The 17,609-nt window shown below is 46.7% G+C and overlaps 1 protein-coding gene across 1 annotated transcript; it reads right to left on the bottom strand.

The window, feature by feature from the left end:
- Positions 1 to 17: 17 nt before the first annotated feature.
- LOC133416514 (actin filament-associated protein 1-like 1) lies at positions 18 to 17,507 on the bottom strand. The gene is given in 20 exon segments (XM_061703527.1): positions 18 to 323; positions 1,045 to 1,179; positions 1,739 to 1,908; positions 2,015 to 2,185; positions 3,558 to 3,669; positions 6,538 to 6,607; positions 6,688 to 6,833; positions 7,153 to 7,197; positions 7,199 to 7,368; positions 7,451 to 7,606; positions 8,499 to 8,607; positions 9,288 to 9,380; positions 9,698 to 9,880; positions 9,945 to 10,159; positions 10,237 to 10,329; positions 10,846 to 10,975; positions 11,048 to 11,127; positions 11,704 to 11,784; positions 12,004 to 12,132; positions 17,303 to 17,507. Coding segments are annotated over 20 exon segments (2,376 nt in total). The 5' UTR covers positions 17,364 to 17,507; the 3' UTR covers positions 18 to 296.
- Positions 17,508 to 17,609: the final 102 nt, after the last annotated feature.

Below are 17,609 nucleotides of genomic sequence, written 5' to 3'. Positions count from 1 at the left end.
AAAGAGAGTACAAAGTAGACGTTGATAAAGTCTTTTTAGTTCAATTACATAAAGTGCAATAGTATAATACACTAAATAATAATAATAATAATAATAATAATAATTTAGGAGTTAAAAGTCATCCAATCAGAAGCCAAGGGGCGCCGCTGGGTCGTCGTTCACCTTCTTTCTGAATGATATCCAGGTGACGTGAGGGGCGGGGCCTATCCTTACCTATCCCGTCGTCGTTAGCTCGCTCAAGGTCACGGCGTCCGCGTGTCCCTTTGGGTGTCGTCCTCTTCCTCCATGTTGCGCGTTTACGTGCATGTTTTGGATTCCCACTCCTGGAAGGAACCAAGTACAAATACTTTGTTCCAGTACTTCAGTAAATTTGTCAGGTATCAGTACTTTACTTGGAAATGCAATTAATTGTATGACCACTTCTAAAATGTTGCTCCCTTATTTGAAAATAGGTATTTGTAACTTTCTGCTAGTGTTGTCACAATACCAAAATTAGGACTTGGATACAAGATCTGGAGACCGATACTGAAACGATACCATGGCCAAAAGAATATTCGGCAGTAAAGGATACTAAAATTATAATTATGTTCACTCGACAAACAAAAATAAAATGATTCTCTCGCCGTTGCTGGCGTTTCTAAACTTGGTCACAATAATATAAAAATAGCTACATAAAGGAAAGATTTTTGTCACAAAACATACACTTGAAAAGCAGTACACGTTTATTTTGTCCTTTTTTTTGCCCCATTGCAATTATAATGGCTGTCAATTATCCACGGACTCTCTGTCTTATTATATTGTGTGTTGTACATCACAATGCAAAAGATAGATTCGCTGTTTGAGCAACGTCATAATGGCGTCATACAACTAGATTGCCACTCAGAAGAGCGGATACCTCCGCCAGGGTGAAACTGTGACTGCAAGTTAATGCTGGGAAAAAAACTGCTTCAAAGCAAAGAATGAAGGCATTCAAGCAAATAACACACACACGCACGCACGCACGCACACACGCGCACACACACACACACACACACACACACACACCTTGGCCTTCTGCATGACGTTTCCCTTGGAGGAGGCGTAAAGCGAGGGCGGTCGTTTTCGGAGTTCTGAAGCGGAGTTGACGGTAACGATGTCGTTGTTTCTGTTGGAAACTTTGTTTGCCTTGTTGCCGCGCTCCTGCACGCACGCACGCGCACACACACACACACACACACACACACACACATTAGTCGTGTGAAACTAAAAATAAGCTAACTCTCTTTACTAACGCTCGTTAGCAAACTTACTATACAAACTTTGCTCTGTGTGCTGACAAAACTGATACTTGCATCTATGGAAAGAGTTAGTTGGTCGAAGCATTTATAATTACATGCGTCCGCAAGGTATATTACAAATTCACGTGTGAGCGTTTTTGCCATTTAGTAAACTAAGACGCTAAATCCGATGTTGCGTTACATCAGACACCCCAAGGTACTGCTATACGTTGATACAATGTAATGTCACTAAGTGGAAGCTTGTTGCTTTGATTTTTGCCAGCTTAACGTTGACTTAAGTTTTTGAAATAGAGATAAGTAATAAAATTTTTCGGTTTTTGTGTTCGCCTTACAAAGAAATATTGCAAAATAATGATTTGCGTTTTGGTTTTTCAGTTCCCAATTGAAAATGGGAGAAACAACCGACCCAGGGATTTGAAAGCTTCATGTGCACGTTTAAGCGACAGAACCCAATTTGCTACCTTGGCGGCGAGCGTGGCGTTAGTGGGCGGGGCCACCACGGTGCCCCTGGCCAATGACTTGCTGAGGTTTTCTTTGACTTGCGTCAGCTTCAGTTCGAGCTCCACCCGCTCTTCCTCCTTCTGCTTGCACAGCGCCTCCAACTGGACCAGACGGCGCTCCACGCCGCCGTCTGCGCACGCATGCACACACAAATAGACACACCCCACACACACGCGCGCGCTGAGTGACGTCCACTGTGGCTTGACTTTGCAGTAACGTGACTGGTGTTAAGTCACCTGTGACGCGATTGTCCTTCAATTCCTTCAAGGTTTTCCTCTCGGCACGCAGGGCGTTGAGGGCGCGTCTGAGGGCGTCCTTCTGCCGCTCCAGCTCCGCCTGCTCCGTCACGTATCTCCTGGCGTCGTCCTCGGCGCGCAGTTTCCCGTAGCGACCGTATTGGTTGACGTCTGGAGGGCAAAACGCGGACCAAGTTCACTCCACAGTCGCCCAAAAGTCCCGATATAGTGATTTGTGAGTAGTCAATTAACAGAGCTGCCAACCGATACAAATTTACTTCCAGAACAATTTGTCCAAATTTGTCAGAATTTTCTAAATTCTGTCAAGAACATTTCGGTGGGACAATCATAATCGTTAATAAACGACAAACACTTTCAGCCTGAACGAAAGTAGCAATATATGAGATTTTGACAAAAACATCTGTGTCTATGGATTAATTCGCATTTTGCCATTTCTGTTTTCAACCCTGGTAACAAAAAAAAATTTCAAGCAGACTAATCACATTTCAAACGTCAAAATTCTAACTCAGCACTCTCTTTTGCAAACAAACAAATAACATTGCTGATAGACTGAATTGGATAGTTTATTTATGGACAATAGTTTTGGTTTCTATTTTTGGCAATGTACTTCTTGTACGTCTTCGCTTACATGCTATTTATATTGCATATTTAGATTTATTATATCCATAATTGCTGCCGAAACGATGCAGATTCCCCCATTGTGGGACTAAGAAATGTTATCTTATATTACAAATATTTATGAATCATAATAATAATGTACTTTGAACCTGCCCACGCTGTGAAGCGACATACTAATTAATTTCCGGTTCAGACGCGGGATGCCTGTGCGGACGTGTATTACTTTAAAATTATATCTCTAAACACATTCATTGGCCTGTTATTTTGCGGCTCAAAGTTGGTTACTGCAGCCAGACGTACGTGACTGCACCGTGTGCCGTTTCACCAAATCGCTTATTTCGATGTTTTGCGACCACTTGTCGCGATAGCTTAGCAATTAGCGCGGCTTCGACGCGGTCTTGGCCTATCCGCTCCTCGTCCTCCCTCCGTGACACTTTTGGAAGACGCACGCTAAGAAGTGCGGCTTCTTCGCTAGCATAGCGGCGATGATCCGTGACCTTAATGCGTTGCAAAGAGAACTTTCACCTTTTTCCACCCCCAATCTCCAGAACAATCAGTGTTCTGGCCGTAACGAGTCAACATTCAGTGATTTCCCTCACAAAATACGGTCGTTCCGTAACATTTGGCAGCTCTGGATTAATCGTTGCAGCCATAGAGTCAACTATATGGTCCACCATCTAAAAATCCCTATACAGTGGACCCGCGCTATTCACGGGCGAGAGGGACCAGGCCGGACCGGGAATAGCGAAAATCCGCGGATAATTGCTGCCCACTATGACTGCATTGATACATTTTGAGCTGCTGTGTTGGTAATCCTTCCCTCATTCCCTCCTCGCCAATCACTACAACGGGACTTTCCAATAGTTGACGATGTGAAAATCAACGACGTATGATCGTAACTCACTGGAGGCGTGTCTCTTGATGGCGGCCTGCTGCTCCGTCCTATCAGAGTCCCTGCTGGAAAAGGAGGCGTGGCGTCTCACCGGGCCGCCCCCGGCCACCCCGCCCTCGTCATCCTGTGCGGCACGTGACATCATTAGCGCAGGGCTTCTCAAACATTTTAGGTCCGAAGGAGAAATGCTTCCGATGGCCGGCTCGTTACTGACGTCGATTAACTCAACGGCAACTGGAATCCAAGCGTTTCCTCCCACCCGCGCAAATACTCGTCAAGTACGTTTTTCAACGGGTAGGCGTGGAAGAGGGTCTCGACCAGCTCAAATTCAAGGTTTTAATGTTACTGTAACGACAAATAGATTTCCAGTTGACGCCGGCGTTGCACGACTTTGGATTTGAGATCAGCACAGCTTTTGAGTGGAAGATCAAAATTAGGTGCAGAATCTCAGTTTGTCACGTCGATTATGAGGGAGAGAAAGGCCCACGTGTTGGATGATGGACAAGTTTAGGCACCTGACACTCCAGCAGAGAATGTATATATCCATGGTAGAAACCGAATATGTGACGCGGTAGGTCCGAGAAAGTGTATGTCGCTATCATGAGAAAAGATGAGCCCAGTTGGCGGAGTGGATGACGAACGCCATGTGTAAAAAAGAGAGCAGACATTCATCTCGAACCAGGCAGTAAGTCAGCTGCACTCAATTCTTATTCTTTAAATAAATGATTTGTTTTCCATCAAAGCTTTCTCTGTCTGTTTTATTTTAGTTTTATACTTCGAGGTGTCGCAAAAGCCCAATTCCAATCGAGTTGGGACGTTGTGTTATGTGTAACATAAATAAAAACAGAATAGAATGATTTGCCAATCATGTTCAACCTCCATTTCATTGAATACACTACAAAGACAAGATATTTCATGTTCAAACTGATCAACTTGATTTCTTTTGAGCAAATAATCATTAACTTAGAACTTTATGGCTGGGACAGGCTCACGTTTCCCACTGTGTTACATCACCTTTTCTTTGAACGACATTCAAGAAACGTTTGGGAACCGACGACAGCAATTGTTGAAGCTTTGCAGGTGGAATTCTTGTGGCCCACGCGACGATATCCTTTCCACATCGATGTCGGTTTTTGACGCAGAGCCGCGTGAGGGATCGAAGGTCACGGGCGTTCAATGTGGGTTTTGGGCCCTCGCCGCTTCCGTGCAGTGATTTCTCCAGATTCTCAGAACCTTTTGATGCTCTTATGGACCGTAGATGCTGAAATCCCTCAATTCCTTGCAATTGTACGTTGAGGAACATTGTCCTTAAACTGTTGGACTATTTCTCACGCACTTGTTGCCAAAGAGGCGAACCGCTCGTCATCTTTGCTTGTGAATGACTGAGCAATTCAGGGAAGCTCCTTTTCTAGCCAATCACGGCACCCGCCTGTTCCCAATGAGCCTGCTCACCTGCGGGATGTTCCAAACACGTGTTGGATGAGCATTCCTCAACGTTCTCACTCTTTTTTGCCACCTGGCCCAGCTTTTTTGGAACGTGTTGCAGCCATACAATTCAATGTTTATTTGCTAAAAACAATAAAGTGTATCAGTTCGAACATGAAATATCTTGTCTTTGTAGTGTTTTCAATTCAAGATAGGTTGAACAAATCAAATTGACGAGGTCAAATTAACGTAGCGCAACTCAAATCAAATCAGTATATTCTCTTTTTATTCATGTTTAACACATTGTCCCGACTTCATTGGAATCGGGCTTGTACTAGCGTCTAAGTCAATGTTCTGCTTGATGCGTTTCTTTCCACTAAAAGTTCGTTTTGCCCACTTTTTGGTCAGGAACCAGTGAGGGGGTTTGAGAGTAAAGTTTTAATGTTACCAGAATAGTCCTACTTTTCCAAGACAGAGTCGCCATATGATGATCCAGTCAAAGTATAACAAGGGCATACAGTCGTATTTTAACAAGTCTATTTCAAAAATCCAACTTGATTCTTGCCTTATTACATTTATTATGAAAAAGACACCATTATTCTCCGTTCCTCGCCCCGCTATTAGCGCTACGATACAAAGAGCAAAACCTTGGAAGAATAAAAAGGTTCACAATTACCTATAGAGGTCACAAGACGGAGACAAAGCACTATTTTTGTCTAAATGAAACACCTCGACTCACTTCAACATCGTTCCTTGGCACCAAGACGCCCAAAGATGGCACTAAAGTAATACTTTTTGGCCTGAGCCCAAAGATGAAACAAAAATAAATAAATAACCGAGGATAGCTTAAAAACAAATAAATCTGCAAATGTGTGAATTTGCTGCTGCCGAACTGCAAGGATGGCCGTTCGCTGTATCGCGACTGGGAAGTAGGGAATGAGTGAATGACTGCGAATACAGCATTTGCAATCATTCACTCATTCCCTATTACATATGTCGACCTATACGCTAGGGTCGGGAACGATAAAGCAATGTGTTCGTCAAGGGGAAAGATACAACTGACTCCGTTATCAATCGAAAATCTGCCAGGAATCCTTAGCTCCATCGGTTGCAGGGCTGTGGACCGGACATCGCAAGGCTAGGAATCGGGCGCCTGAGGATTTAGGGTTTTCATCTCGTCAAACAAGCGCGAGGGGTCTCGCGCTGTGCTCCGCAGGCAACGTTATGTTGATAACAAAACACCGCAGTGCTGGATACGAGCGACACTACCAGTTTAACTACATTGCTCCATAGTGTCACTATTTCAACATCAAGCTTTCAACGTAGCTTTTCAGTCGTTAAACTATTTTAATTTGTGTCGACGTTACATATGATTAGCATGATCGCACAGTTGCCTATGTCATATTTGAACCCATATTTTGAACCCTATTTTGAACAGAAAACAAACTATTTTTAGCAAGCATATTGGTATTTTTTAATTGATATTGTAAAAGTAAGTTCAAAACGAAACAGGCAATCATGCAATTAGGCTACCAATATTGCGATATTTCGCGGAAGGCAACCTCACCGCCACACTTTCGTAGACCTCGTCGTACATGACGCCGCCGCCGAGGGAGGAAGTGGCGGCGGTTGCCCACCTGACGGGAAGGGAGGCAGAAAAATAGTGACATGAAGGCAGACAGCGGGAAGTGCGCTGCAGGAAGGAGGAGCCTCTCACAGGAAGGAGTGTCTGGCGGCGTGGCGGATGTCCGTCAGCGTGTCCACGTCGATGTAGTCGTAATGGAGCTCTTCGGGGAGCGCGCCGCTGCCCGTCTCGGCCAGCAGGACGCCCAGCCAGCGGCCGAGACTCTCCGAGCAGCTGGCCTGAGGAACACACGAGACTGAAAAGTCCAAATTTCTGTTTCAAAATATTCTTCAATCTTTCAACGGAAAATTCCGGTTTAAAATTCAAAGTCCGGTCTCGTCTTCAATTGTTTGGACTTTTGAGACGTATTTTTTCCACACTACTTTGCTTCGAAATTCAAATTTTGGGACTTAAAAAAAAAAGTACTACCATTTTTCCAGGTCACTCATAGTTTTCCTTAAGAATGTTGTTCTAAAATTCAAAGTTGGACTTTTGGTGCACATTTTCCCGGTATGAAATTTCTGGTATGAAATTCTAAATGTTGGACATGTGAAGCACCTCCAAAGCCGCTAGCTCCGCCCCTCCCTGCAGGACGCGGAAGGAAGAAGGGATGCTTGGGGCCGAGCCCCCCGGGCACCACCTCGGCCTCCCGCAGGGGGACCGCCATGACGGGGGCCCGCTGGTCGCCCGGGTCCCTCTGAAGATTCAGAATTCCTCCTCGCACCGCGCACCAGCGCTCCTTCCAGACTCCGCCCACGCACACGCTCAGATAGCCTGGGGGGGCGGGGCACAAGACGGCAGACGTGATCGTACTGAGGTCAGCTGCTCACACCGACCGATCGGCAAGGAGCCTCACCGCAGCCAGGGTTGTCGTGGCGACCCGAGGGGGCGGGCTCTCCCGCAACGGGAGGCTTGCGTTTGGAGAAGGTGATGATTTGATTGATGGTCTTTCCCGCCGCGCGGCTCATGGACCCCGTTAAGTCCGACAAGGTGCCGCCGCGCTTTCCTTTGCCTGCGATCCAAACATACGCGCTCAAACGCTTGAATTTGTATCTATTTCTTAATCCGTGAGTAGGTGAATCGGCAGCTGCCCAACGGCAAACGTGCGGAGGTCCGCTGCACGTCGATTACAAAAAACGATGGAGGAACTTTATCTGCCTCGGGTAACCGTTCAAAGCTGAAGGGACGCACAGGCGTAAAGGTGGCACAACGCGTTTACGTCACCTCCGCGAGGGAAGGACGGAGGAAGCGACGACAAATCGAGAAGAAAAATAGACAGAAAATGCAAAAGTGCGTGAGCATTTGAGACTGAAGAGCAAGGCGCGCACCGTGACGTGTCACGAATTTCACCGAGGAGCTGAGACGAGGTCAAATTAACGTAGCGCAAATCAGTCCGATTGAGGTTAACGTACGACCTCGCTAACATTCTGTTGATTACGACTACCCCCAAATTTGTGACGATGATGGCAAGTATGCCCGTGACTATAGCGTGACTTCTTCATACGAGGTTCATTGAATTTGTTACAGGACAGCGGTGTGGCGTGAAGAAAATGAAAATGACAACATGATCGTGGGTAGCAAAGGAGTAAAGAATTGCGTTCGCAATCATTCACGCTTTCCTTACTCCCCAATCACTATTTGGGATTTTATGACATCATGGGGATACAATAGCAGGAAGTGGGCAGGAAGGATGTGCTCCTGCCCGACTTCCTGTCGCCCCCTCGCTCCACAAAGCACAAAACGAGCACAAAGCACTATTCTTATGAACCACTACACCGAATTAGCAATTAAGATTCCATGAGCAGCTTCATTGCATTAACACAATGCGTCACTTATCGCATTCAAACATGGATCATCCATGCACGCTAGGAAGAAAAGATGATTCTGATCGACTGTAAACCTACTGAGTGCGTCGCCGGCGTCCCGTCCCGGTCCCGGTCCGCGCGTGGACGTTTGCGACCCGGCGGCGGGCCCGCTGTCCGAGTCCGACGCGTGCCTGTCAGCCTGCAGCATCTGCGGCGGGAAGGTTTTTGAATCGCGTTGTCAATTTCAACACACGCCCGTCACTCGAAGGGCTTCACATCGACGACTTGCGAGCAGCTGAGGATGAGGATGATGAGTGGAAACGAGGGACTTTTTGCGGTTAGATTTGCTCTCATCCAAGTGACGTTGCAGTTGGTTTCGCGATAACGACCGCTGGCCAAATTCCATCTTCACATAAAGTGAAGAGTATTTAATTTTGGTTGTCACTATTTTCCATAAATTCTTATTTCTAATTCAATTGAATCCTAAATATACTCTACATACGCCGCGTTTTGGAGAGTATAGGGACCGTGCCGGTCCACGAATAGCGAAAATCTCCGGATAATTGACACCCATTATGATCGCATCAAAAAAAAAATTTTTTGTTTTTTTTTAAACCCCAAAACTCTTAAATAAGCGGGGATAAACCGCCACTAAGCGTTTTAAGATGGTGCCCCTCCCAAAAAGAGGGAAAAAAAGGGGAAAAAAAAGACAAATTAGGTAAATAATGTTTGGGGGTCTGCTGGATATGCTTTTCAGTCATCACGGCAATCTGAGAGAAACCACAACTACCACGAGGCCCGCCACAAAAATGAAGTTGGTTTTGTCGTTCGTGCATTGATGTGTGCGTGCGTGTGTGTTTAGTGATGATGATGACGACGACGACGAACCTTGTCTATTTCCATCTTCCTCTGAACGACAGGAGAAGTTGATGCGTTGAGGGCGTCCGTGTTGCCACAATGGCTGCCAACGTCTTGCGCCACCTGGAAGTTTGTATTCATCTTGTAAAAAACAAAAACTAAATGTGCACAGCTTCGAAGAATACCATGTTATTGTAATGTATTTGTTTGCTTCATATTTATGAAGGAAGTTCTACCCATCCCTCAGCCTGGACTGCGTGGCTCCCCTCAAACACAGGACAGCATGGTTTTCCCACCCCTCCCACGGTTCGCCCCTGACCACCAACTGGCCTTCGCCGATCACCTGGAGTCCGCCCTCGTCGCCCGGATGATTATTCTGCGCCCCCTCCTCCCTCGCCCGACCGTTTCGGGCAAAGGTGACCCGACGTGCTGACGCGTACCTTGATCCATCGCTGGGCCTGCTCCCTGCTCTGCACGGCCAGAACCAGAACCTCCCCTGCGGGCATGGAGAAGCGCAGCTCGTGTCTCTTCTTCTTGCGTCCGTCCTTGTTGATGTAGAGGACGCTGCACTGGCGGAGCGGAAGTTCCGTGAGGGGTGTGCGCTCCTTGATGCTCTTGTAACACTGCACACAAAAATGTGAGGACACGCAACAGGTGAAGACTGTGCACTTCCTCTCTCTCGCTCACCTGCAGTTTGTTATCTCGCACGACCACCAGCTGCTTGGCCCACTGTCCGAATCGCTTCTTCCGCGGCAGGAAGGCGCAAATCCGGCAGTCCTGGACCGGAGCGCCGGAACTCCCGTCCGCGGACGTCCACTTCTGAGGAGGACTCTGCGCTTTGGCCTCCTCGTCCTCTTCCTCGTACGACTCGTAGGAGCTGCTCACCGCGTCCGAGTCGTTATCTGAGCGCACGGACGACAACGGCGGTTCTCAAATGGGGGTCTGGGGAAAATCGGGTCGCCGAGCCTCGCAGACTCACAGGAGTTTTTGGGAGGTCCGTTGATCCTGGTGGTGGGGTAGTTGTTGTCTGCGTCTTCGTAGTAGGCGTCCTCCTCGGAGTTCCTGCAGGCTGCTGGACAAAAACATGAAGAGCAGCAGCGCAAACGCGCTGACGTCACAATGGCTGCTCTCCAAAGCTCCTCAACTCACCTAAACATAGTTCCTTGGAACCAGGAGGCCACAAAATGGCGGCAAAGCAATAGTTGTCTAAATGAAGGCTCCTCAACTCACGTTAACATAGTTCCTTGGAACCAGGATGCCACAACATGGCTAACGGTTTGCTTTATGACTCGCTGTACTTTGTCCATTTGCGGTTACGTCCTAAATGTATTTTTTGTTAGTGACTCCAACACGACCAGAGGAAAATTCCTTGTGATGAGTTTTTCAGTGAATACCGGAGGACAGGTTCAACAAAAACTCCATCAGATGTTTACTACTGTTCGAGGTGCATTGTGGGATAGATCAAGGACGCTATACAGTGCTTAGCCTATACTCACGACACATTCTGACAGCACTACAAAATGGCCGACTCGCGATATACTGTATTGGATATGAGTGGCAGCCAATGTGTGTGCGTGTGCGTGCCCACCATCCATGTTGGTGGTGAAGTACTGGGGGGCGGAGCCTGGGTCCATTGGGACGGCCTCCTCGTAGTCGTCCTCCGGGAGGGGCGTGGCGGGCAGCGGAGGGGGCGTATCCGTGGGCGTATCCGTGGGCGACTGAGGACAACAGGTGAAGGTCCTCAGCGAGCGGAAGCGTACGATAAAAACCAGACCGATCGGGCGACTCACAGATTTGTCGGGCAGCGTCTCGTCCTCTTCCTCCCTCTGCTGGGCGGGAGAGGTACTGAGCGCGTGCAGATCGCAGTCTGCTGACAGGGGAGATGACATCATCACCATCAGTGTTGGGACTAACTAATTACATGTAACGAGATTACGGTGCGTCGTTCCAAAATTGATGTAATGGCGATCCATTACGTCACCAAGAGAAAATGTGGAATTAGATTACAGTTGCGTTTGGAAATTTCCACGAATACAATTTTAGATCCATTTGAAAAATAGCTGCAAAAGCTCCGATTTTCTTCCATATCACTTCCTCCTTCTAAAGCCACACTACATGACATTTCATCATTCATTTTTATGGTGTATTTACATTTCATCGGTTTATTATATGTGTAAAGAACAACTATGTGGTTAATTCCCAAACAATGATCAATGCGTTTATTCCACTTTTTTCGAGGAAACGTCCAAGAGTCATGTTGATGCATTCAATCCAAATGAAGAAAACTCAGCCAACTTTAGTCAAATGAAATGAGTTGTCATAGTCTATTACGTTGAGAAATTAATTGAAATAGAACCAATACAACCGAGTACATTTCCAAAGTCATGCGCGTGATCAATGTGACGTGCGGCGCACGCGGTCGCGGCTAATCCGTCGAGGGGCTCACCAAAGTGGTCGAACAAAGACTCCACAAAGCTGGTGCCGTTGCCGTAGAAACGGCTGTTCACGTACACATCCGAGCTGCCGCCTGCGGAGAACGGGACAACGCGCCGCCGTCAGACGTCTCACGAACGTCTCGCGACATCGGGGAAGGCTTTTGATTTATTCAGATGCCGTTTCCGCTACGTTCGCTCGTCTGCCTCGCGGTCAAGACGTCACATTTGCCATCATTCAATTACAAATGTAAACAGGAAGCCAACGTACGCTTTCAAGACGCTTGTGTGCGCGTGTTGTACTTTTTGCGTACCCGACACCTGCATCGTGTCCAGGATGTTGCGCACGGACGCCATCTTGTGGGCGGTGGCGGCGCTGACGCTCTCGTCGTCCAACATCTTCAGCAGGGTCACCAGTTCACTGACCAATCGCTCCGTCGCCTCTGCACGGACACGCACACACACACGCACAATTTTTCCGCATGTGTGTAACAGCCGAAGGCCGAGATACATCTAACATCTAATAGTGGCCATCTTATTTATTGTCATGTTTGTGTTTGTTTGCAAAGTTATTGTGTTGATGTGAAAAGATGGCATCCTGTTTGGGCGCGTGCGCGTGGACCTTGACACACGTTGCAACATCCTGCTCGCTCAGCCGGGATGTTTAATTCCGTAGAGGAAGAGAGGGCAAAGTGAAGGAGAAAAGCGGACGAGAGAATTGGTCATCATCGTCATCAACAACAACCACAACATTGTGATGAAGACCAGGAAGGCCTTCATCCATTGTCAGCTGCAAATGTATTCAAATAAAAACATCTGATGTGCCAATTCAACAGCGTCCTTGATCTATCCCACAACCGTCAAAGGTCGAACACGGACGTCATCGGAGGTTCGACTATTAATTGTGTAATCGGCAACTAATTCAATATCAAATTAATCACTAACAATTTTTGATCATCGATTACTCATTTAGAGACCTTGTTTAACTTCAAATGGTCAAACTCCAGGGATTTCAGCTTCTCAACAGGAAATATTAATAATTATAATAATAAAGCACACAGATTATCTTGGTGTTTTTGCAAAATAAGACATGCGCAAGCATCTTCTTTCACTTCACAAAACATTAACATTTTTGCTGATTTTCTGACAGGGACCAAACCAGGAACTGAATCATAATCAATTTGTTTCTGCATTTTCTGCGCTGTCAATTTGAAATATTGTCCTACATTTGAATAAAGGGATGGACATTTTAAAAAGATTTTTACGACAATTCATTGGTTAATTGAAAAAATAATCGACAGATGAACTGATTATTAAAATAACCGTTAGTCGCAGCCCCACATGCGAATGTAACGGCAAGGTTTTATCACGGATGTTACACATGGACGTTAAACACGGAAGTCGAACGCGCAAGTTTAAGCACGGAAGTAGAAAACAGAAATTGAATAAGGACGTTGAAAATGGAAGCTGAACACAAAAGTTTGAATATGTAAGTTTAAACATGGTAGTTGAACATGAAAGTTGAACACAAGTGTTAAACATGAGAGTTCAAGGCAGAAGTCGAACGTGGACCTGAAATGAAGACGTAAACACGGTAGTTGAACAGAGCAGTGCGGCATGGACGTCAGTCGCTCAATGTGCGGGATTGCGTCGCCATCTGGCGTTTTTTTGTGTCCAATCGGGTTCGAGCGCTCGCACGGTTAGAAAGTTGAACACCGACGTCACGCGTGGAAGCAAAACATGGAAGTTTAAAAAAGACACGTGAAAAACGTGGACGCTTCACACGCGTGAAACTTTAATCTCCGAAGTTTAAATGCGGGCGTTTGGCGTGAGTGTTCAACCTGGACATCAAAAACCAGAATGAGCTCCAGTGCGTGCGGCAGACTTCCTTGGTCCTGATGAAAACAACAACATTCTCTCACATACACACACAGTGAGACAATAGCTTATTGTCTCAAGAGATCAGAATTAGACTCAAAGGAACGCAAAGAGAAAACAACGCACACAAAAGGAGCGTGGCAAACCACAGCTGTGAGCAGCCATTCATGCGCGCGGCCGGCAGCTGTTGTTACCCGTCTGGGACGTCGACAACTATTTCCGTGGCTGTGTTGGGAATACCTCCTTCGCCACTATATTTTGGAGTACTGCTGGAACGTGTCGTTTCCTGTAGTTGCAGATCAGAATTTTGGACCGTTCCTCTTGACAAAACTGTTGCAGTTGAGCGAGAGTCCCGCAGCTCTCTTGAGGTCATGCATCTCAGCATCTCAATGAAGTTGAGGTCAGGACTTGGACCGGGCCACTCCAGAACACACATCTTCTTCTTCTGTGGGTGATCTGCGTCTGTGTTTTGGATCACTGCCCTGTGGACCTCTTTTGAGCTTCAACCGGGTCTGATGGCTTCAAGTCATCCTGCAAAATATCTTGACGAGGAAACTTTTGTTGCTTTGACGATAGCGAGCTGTCCAGGCCCTGAGATTGCAAAGCACGTCCGTGGCATGATGTTCTCTCCACAATGCTTCAAATGTGATAAATGATTTTCACCCTCCGGGGTGTGGTTTGATTTTCAGCACCAGACAAATGGTGTAAAAATATCTTTCATATAAGGCTGCAACAATTAGTCAAATAGCTCGAATGATTCGATTCCAAAATTGTTTCAAGTAAAATCCCTGCCTCAAAGCTTCTTCAGGAATGATTTTTTTTTGGAATGTGCGTGTAGAAATTAATTTGTGCGATGGCAGCGAGCCGGGAAGGAAAGAGTTCGTAGAAGAAAATCTCGAAAGTTTGTAATCATTTTTCACTTAACAAGGATGATTAAGTGCAATGTGTACTAGGACTGCTACTCACGATTAATTTGGCTAATCAATTCATGTCAATTAGTTTTGGGATTAAGCGATGATTTGGATTTTGAATTTTTTTTTTCACATTTTCATCCCTTTCTTCAAAAACAGGACATTATTTTAAATTGACAAACATGAATTGATTATGATTCCGTTCCCAGTTTGCTCCGTAACATCCGTCAGAAAATCGGCAAAATTGTTGATCGTTGTTTTCCAAAGTAAGAGCAGATATTTGCAAATCTCTTATTTTGGAAAAAAAAAAAAAAAAAGATAATCACTCAGCTTTCATGGAGGACGACAGAAATATTCCTATTTAGAATAGAAAATATTTACAGTTGAGAGATTGAAATTCCGAGAATTTGGACAAGTTTAAGCTCTCGATTATCAATATAGTAGTAAGATTAATTTGAGAATTGATTAGTTGTCGATTACGCAATTAATTGTTGCACCTCTACTGATGACTTACCATATAGTCGACTATATAAAAATCTCTATCCCGATTAGGGCCTATTTGATGAATTGTTTCAGCCCAAAAGTCAACGCTGTTGTGTACGATATAAAAATCAGTTTATAGTGATCGGCGAGTCGGGAGTGAGTGAATGATTACGAACGCAGTAACTCCATTTGCAATTACTGACTCCCCGATCACTATGAACCGATTTTTTAAAGGATTTTGTGGAAACTATCTCGGTCCACGATACAGTAGATAATTGACAGCCATTATAATAATTGTTGCTGTTTTGTTTTCAACCCACAAAATTATTGGGTAAGCGGGATAAACCGCCACTAAGAGTTTTTGGGGTTGCTCACCACCCCCAAAAAAAGAAGAAAACAAAAATTACATTTTTTTTTTTTTTAAAACGCTCGGCTCGGTGACTCCGCGGGTGCCGCGCCGCTGAGTGTGCGGGTGGAGCCCCACCATATACGTTGCGCGCTGGAAGACCGCAAGTCACATGACCCTTGTCCTTCACGTTTTCATTTTGTCACATTTACAAGTCGATCCCGACAAAAAAAGCGCCGCCAGGCGAAGATCCCCCACGTTCACGTGCGCTCGACTTTCATTCTTCAGGGCCACAGGAAGAGGATCGGCCGTTCTACCAGCTGGCGCTCGGCGTCGCCCACACAGATGGCATTGTCGCACCCCCCATCGCACGCGCGCAGCAGTCATGAGACTGGAACCATGCGACTCCAATTTTGGATCGTTTCAGGGTGTTTGTGATCTTCTTCGCACCCCAACCGACGACAGAGCGTGTGTGCGTGTGTGTGTGTGTGTGCGCCTCCGCCCGTGCTTTTCCCGCTCTTCTCCTTCATCTTCCTCCAGACACTGGTCTTCTTCAGAGGCAGGGGGGGGTCAGAGTTCACGTCTCGGCGGCCCCAGCAGGGACAAACGCCGCCTTCACTCTTTCGGCGGCTCATTATTTTAATTTTGGGCGTATCCACGGCAACGACGGGACAAAACACGGCGCTTTCGGCATTCCTTTAGCAACTTGCCGCTAACTGTGCTAACACGCTGCAGGGGTGGTCAGCGGCGGGGGTCGACACGTGTGAGACCTCGAACGACGCCGGATTCAAAAGTCACTTCATGAGCAGCAAAAACAACTAGGGAGTAAGAGAAGGAGGCGAGGGAAGGAGGTGAGGAAGTGCAGGAAGGAGGCGAGAGATAAAAAGGAAGGAGACAAACGCCAGAAAGGCAGCGAAAGAGTCAGGAAGGAGGCGAGGGAGACGGGACGGAGGTTAGGTAGCAAGGAAATAAATTGGTGAGGAAGCAGGGAAGGAGACGAGGGCGCAGGAAAGGAGATGAAGGGTTTGGGGAATCAGGCGAGGGAGCAAGGAAAGGGTAGAAGGGAGCAGAGAAGGAGTCAAGTGAGCAGACAATAAAGTAGGGCTGCCTGGTATTGAATGATTATTTTAATCACCTATTAATCTGAATCAGTATTTTTCTCAATTAATCAGTTGAAAAAACATTTTTATGTACCCTTAACTCAAAAACAGGACATAATTGATTTATTATTTGCAGAAAATGCGCAAAGAAATTGATGATGATTCAGTTCCTGGTTTGGTCCGTAACATCCGTCAGAAAATCCAAAGTAAAAGCAGATGTTTTCAAAGGTCTTATTTTGAAAAAGCCAAAGATCAAATCAGTCGGTTTTCACGGAGGACGACAGAAATCAGAACATTTGGACAATTTGAACCTCAAACAAATCGCTCCGCTCCATTAATTGAAGATCAAAATAGTTGACAATTCATTTGGTAATCAAACAGTTGTCGATTAATCGATTAATTGTTGCACCTCTAGAACAAAGGAAGGAAGGAAGGAACGAAGGAAGGAACTGGGCAGGCAAGGAGGCTAGGAATGAAGAGAAGTGGGCAAGAGAAAGAGAAGGAGGGGGGGGGGGCAGGGGAAGGAGACGAGGGAGTAAGGGAAGGATGGAAGTGGACAGGAAGTAAGGCTAGGAAGCAGGACAGGGGTGAGGAAGCTCGTTGGCAGACGCTTCCGGTCGCACACTTCCGCCGTCTCTGATGACGTCACCGCGCCTGCTTCTTCGGGGTTGGTTATGACGTCACTCCCCCGCCCGTTACGGTTCAGTCCTCAAACACTCGCTCGCTTTGTTTTAAAGTTGTTTTTCGAGTTCACTTGCTTCTACGTTGTTAGCGTTTAGTTTGGGAGCTTCTCGGTGAGCGTTTGTGCTTGACTAAAGGCGGCTAGCGGCAAGCTAGTCGTCAAGTTAGTTGAAGTTCAACTTGTTCAAGTTAGCGAGTTGGAGTGAAAACTCACCGCTGTGGCGGCTGGGCTCCATGTCGTGAAAACGTGCTCTTCTCCACTTCCGCCGCTTCATTCAAAAGCGCCGCTCGGTCGTCGTCGGGTGGACCACCGCGAGGAGCGCAGCCGGCCTGAGTGAGCCTCCGGGCGGCCGCAGCCGAGCACACTGACCGCCGCCCGCCGGATGGACCGGGGGAGGGAGGCGAGACCCGCACGCCCCCGGGTCCTAGCGCCGTCTGCGTCACCGAGGGTGAAGACGCTCGTTTAACAAGTCCAATTGGAAAAGATATTCATCATGACCCGAACCAAAGTAAAGTTGTCC

Source organism: Phycodurus eques, chromosome 17 (genome assembly GCF_024500275.1).
Source record: "Phycodurus eques isolate BA_2022a chromosome 17, UOR_Pequ_1.1, whole genome shotgun sequence".
Classification (NCBI taxonomy): domain Eukaryota; kingdom Metazoa; phylum Chordata; class Actinopteri; order Syngnathiformes; family Syngnathidae; genus Phycodurus; species Phycodurus eques.
This window is presented reverse-complemented; position numbering and strand designations above follow the sequence as displayed.